This window comes from Acanthaster planci, linkage group LG02, assembly GCF_054643075.1.
Source record: "Acanthaster planci isolate LZ-2023a linkage group LG02, COTS_SCS, whole genome shotgun sequence".
NCBI classification, from domain to species: Eukaryota; Metazoa; Echinodermata; class Asteroidea; order Valvatida; family Acanthasteridae; genus Acanthaster; species Acanthaster planci.
Window position 1 is genome coordinate 14490276 of NC_141778.1, and position 4283 is coordinate 14494558.

The 4283-nt window shown below is 37.0% G+C and overlaps 1 protein-coding gene across 1 annotated transcript; it reads right to left on the minus strand.

The window, feature by feature from the left end:
• Nucleotides 1-33: 33 nt before the first annotated feature.
• On the minus strand, nt 34-4119 carry LOC110973225 (cytochrome c oxidase assembly factor 5-like). The gene is made up of 3 exons (XM_022223880.2): nt 3916-4119; nt 2652-2750; nt 34-1607 (listed from the first exon to the last, which is right to left on the minus strand). Exons 1-3 carry the CDS (start codon nt 4015-4017, stop codon nt 1566-1568), a joined length of 243 nt encoding a protein of 80 aa, XP_022079572.1. The 5' UTR covers nt 4018-4119; the 3' UTR covers nt 34-1565.
• Between the last annotated feature and the right edge of the window lie 164 nt (nt 4120-4283).

A 4283-nucleotide genomic window follows, 5' to 3' on the forward strand; every position in this document is an offset into this window, starting at 1 on the left:
GAACGGACCATAGTGTATCTGAAACTCCAAAGGTCAACTACGTAGATAATTTTATTATTGTCTTGAAGTGTAACCGTTTTTTTTCCTTCGAGAAGTTCTCTCGAATTATTAACAGGTGTCCCCTTTTCGGTGTTATGGCGCCTCAAAATTGTGAAGGTCCAGTATGGATTTCTTCCTGCATTTTGCACTGACAGCAGCTTGTAGGAAATGAAAAATTAACCAAATGTAGGCATGTGTTGTCTGCAGTTCTCTGAATTCAGATCTGATGGCCAGCATTTTAAAGAGACCAAGAATTAAACATACATTGTACTTCACTTCTTCAAAGCATTGTGGAAACATGTACATACAATGTAGGCCCATCGTAAGAAATACATGTAAGTAGCAGGTTAAAGCAAAGGTGAAAAAACCCAGAAATGTTTGGTACACAAAGACTGCACACTGACTTACAAGTAAGCTTGTTCCTGATAAAAGGTTCACTTTTGAAAGTAATAGTGTTGATGTGTACATGGACATGTACAAATGTACATGTATGTCTGTACATGTACTTTCCACACAAAACAATTTTTAAAAATTTCTCATCCCATTGACAATTCCTCATTTAAACTTCAGGCCTTAACAAGTGGCACATGGAACTAAATTATGCCCAGTACTGGACTTTAAAACTGCCCAAGTAAATGACTTCAGTAACATGTAAACTGAATGACATGAATGAACGATATCAAAGCAAAGCCTCCGTAAAATTTGAACATAAATTTTGATTTTAACAAATAAAATGAGAAATTACTGAAATGCAACACTATTGACAAGACATAGTGGAGGCAAAGACAGAAATCTACAGGTGCCCCAACAAAAATGAACATATACAGCACAACGATATTCTGTATTCACAATAAACCTTTCTACATTGAACCAAGAAGGAACAGAGTGCATGGCATTTCCAATGCATTCAGATTTTGCTCTGCTCTAGCTGAGTTTAAAGTTTGATCCAGGTGGGGAAGTGCCTTGCCCCCCAAACTTAACATCCATTACCCCAAAAGGAAACTACCCAAAAACTTCACTGATACGACGGCATGCGTCTGGCCTGAATGGACATTACAAAATGCCTTGTAGAATTAAAGTGACGACAGAAATGTGCAGGCAACTTTGGCTTAACACAAGCATTACAGTTATGAGACAAGAGGAGTATGTTAAATCCCCCCCCCCAATTGTCTCCTTCAAAGACTGCTACGGTCGGAAATATTTTCCTTGGAGTACACACAGTAAATGCTCTGTAATTTTGTTGATGGGTGATTGCCCTCATGATATGCCAACTACATGTACCTTGACACGTCATCTTAACAGCTGATTCCGAGAGACCATCATCTTCAGGTCATTCAGTAATCCAATCCAAGGACGAGACAAATGTAAGACTTGAGCGCTATCGGTCGACAGTGGTGGGCTCTTTCAAAGAAGACGAGGATCCTGACCACACCCCAGGCAGGAAAGCAGGCTTCACTCCCATTCTTGGATTTTGCTGTGTAGTTGGAGGCAATTTTCCAGATTTTACCATCGATTGTCCTGGCTGCTCAATAACCCTTTCTCCCTCTGAATCTTGTCCTTGTGTCCAACTGTCAAATGAACGACATCTGATTTAGACTGACTCACAAAACATACGGGGCATAAGACTTAAAGGGTAGCAGCAATCAATTGGTTTTAAAATACAAACCTTCATAATGCACCTTTGTGTCTCAGTTAACCTTATTTTCAACTTTTGGTTCACTATTTCAAAGGATATTTTACTACCTTTTTGGTTTTAAGCTAATGAGTATTTGCATATTCATGAGCAAAACTGCAATGTCATCCCAGTGAGAAAGCCTCAATGTTACATTGGTTTGTAAACAAAAAAGTCCTGCATTTTTGTAGATTTTGCTGGACTTAGTTTTCTTTGCTGATTCATTTGCTGATTCAATTTAGAAACAAGCATCAACTCCTCTCTCAGAAATATTTTCAGTAAATTCTGGGCTCACAATCTGAACAGAAACACCTATACACTGGACCACGTCTTCCCTAGATGACTTCACAGCAACAGCGCCCTCGGTTGTCCAGGAAAGCATGGATTATTTGAAATGTTTAAAAGGTGCACTTTTCAATGCATTTAACCAAACAGGAATGTACAGGAGTTTTCATATGCCGAAGAAGAAGACAAAGTTTAAGAAAAATTGTGTCAAAGAAAAGTTCATTGCAGCTACACTTCAACTGAAAAGCTTGACTACATGCAGATGCTATTGAATGAAATTTCTGCTCACTACTTAAATCGCTTCACGTGTATAGCATTTTACAATTCTTAACAAGATATTTTGTGTTGTTCGTGTTCTCTTTGTTGACTTGACAAATAATTCAAACTGACAAAAAGGAGACAGGATGAGGTTGAGGGACATCAATGATCAACTGTCTACAGCTTTTGGGGAGAAGTCCAAGTGAGTGTCTATGGTAGATGTATGTTTGGGTGAAGTCCGACAGTGTGTGTACAACTATGGGAGGTGGGGAAGGGACAGAGGCCAAGATTTATGAAATATAGAAGGTGTCCTTTCCAATATCCAGTCTACTCCAGCCCCCTGCAGTGACCTGGGCAAAATCATGCAAGAAGTCTGAACATCTACCACTGTACTCACAAGTGACCTCTTGCATTCAAAGAATGCAACCTGAAGTGCTCGACATTGGTCATTCACATTAGTGCCAGGCTGTAAACATTCTTTGGGTGTTTTCTTGTCCTGAAAAAATGAAAGAAAAACAACAGAAAACTAACAAAATATGAAATATATCATTGTTACAAGGAATTCATTTCTGTGGCTTTGAAATGTTTGTATTATTTTCCACGCGCCTTCATCAACAAATATTGGGTCGTAATTTTGGCTCTATCAGTCTTCAAATGAAACAAGTAAACATGGTAAATACATGTACATGTACTGTCACAAGATGCCAAGTACATGTATGTATAATGTAATGTATTACATGGTTAGCAAAAAAGGGCTCATATTTAAATGTACATTTGACTTGAAAGTACATGATAATTCCTAGTTCAGGTACTTTCATACATATTTCCCTAAATACATGGTGTATAATTCATATGATTTTATCAAAATCAAGAGAACAGAAACATTTTTTAGCAACAGTGAGTACATGCAGATTGCAATTGGCTATAAATCAGTTTTCAAACCAAGATCTACACTTTTACACAGTTTTGATTTTTGGAATGTGCTTTCATGTACATGTAGATTTTTACAGGTCTACTGCTTTTAAATGATAAAAACTAAATGGAAGAAATGCCCAAACTTAATAAATGGAATGAAGAGGAGAACTCCACAGAACACATTAATTAAAATGCTGACAACAATGCGGTAATATACATAATATTTCACATTGTTTGTGACAAACTAACAAAAATTCAACTATAAAGGAAAAAGTGAGACACTGTTCCAACATACTGCAAGGACTACAATTGATTGACCGTAGGCCTAATCGAGGTTACTCTTCATCTCAAATTGACCATTTTACAACTGTTTTCAATGTATACATTAATTTGTCATTTTTGAGATATACAGCATTCCAAACTAAGCTTACCACAACACCAAAATTCATGCATGCATTGTGAAACCTGGAAATAGGACAAGGCTGTTTGATTACAATACAAACAAAAATAAAATATGAATAGAACAGGAAGACAAAGGAAAATTCACAAATTAAGGACAATTGACATTCTAATGTTAATGATGTACAGCTCCCAGACTCCCCGAGCTTACGTGTACATGTTAAGCATTTGTCATCACTTGCACTGTGTCATTTTTTAATATAATTTAGGCCTAATTATTATAATAATGCCAATGCGCACCGATGCCTGATCACCGGCGCTAGACCTGCTAGACTGGGCAGACTCACAATTCTGACGCAGTCGCTTTCAAGAAGACATGTCTTCAGATCTTCCCTCACTCCAGAACAAGGTCTTTTAGATTCCTCCTTATCCTCGAAGTATTTTGGCATGATGCAGAGTCTCTGTATTTACACGTGAAAATTCAAATGCTGCACCAAATCTCAACTCATTACACACACATGGGCGCAGCCATCTTTTTTAATAAAATTATTTCAACGGGAAAATATACAAGAAAAAGTCAACTTGGAGTTATTAAAGAAATATATAACCGTTTTTAGACAAACATAAAAATTCTTTTGTAAAAAGATTTATTTGAACGCACAATCGTATTTTTTTCTGTTATTGTTTTACTTTCCAACACGTTTTAGTTCAATAT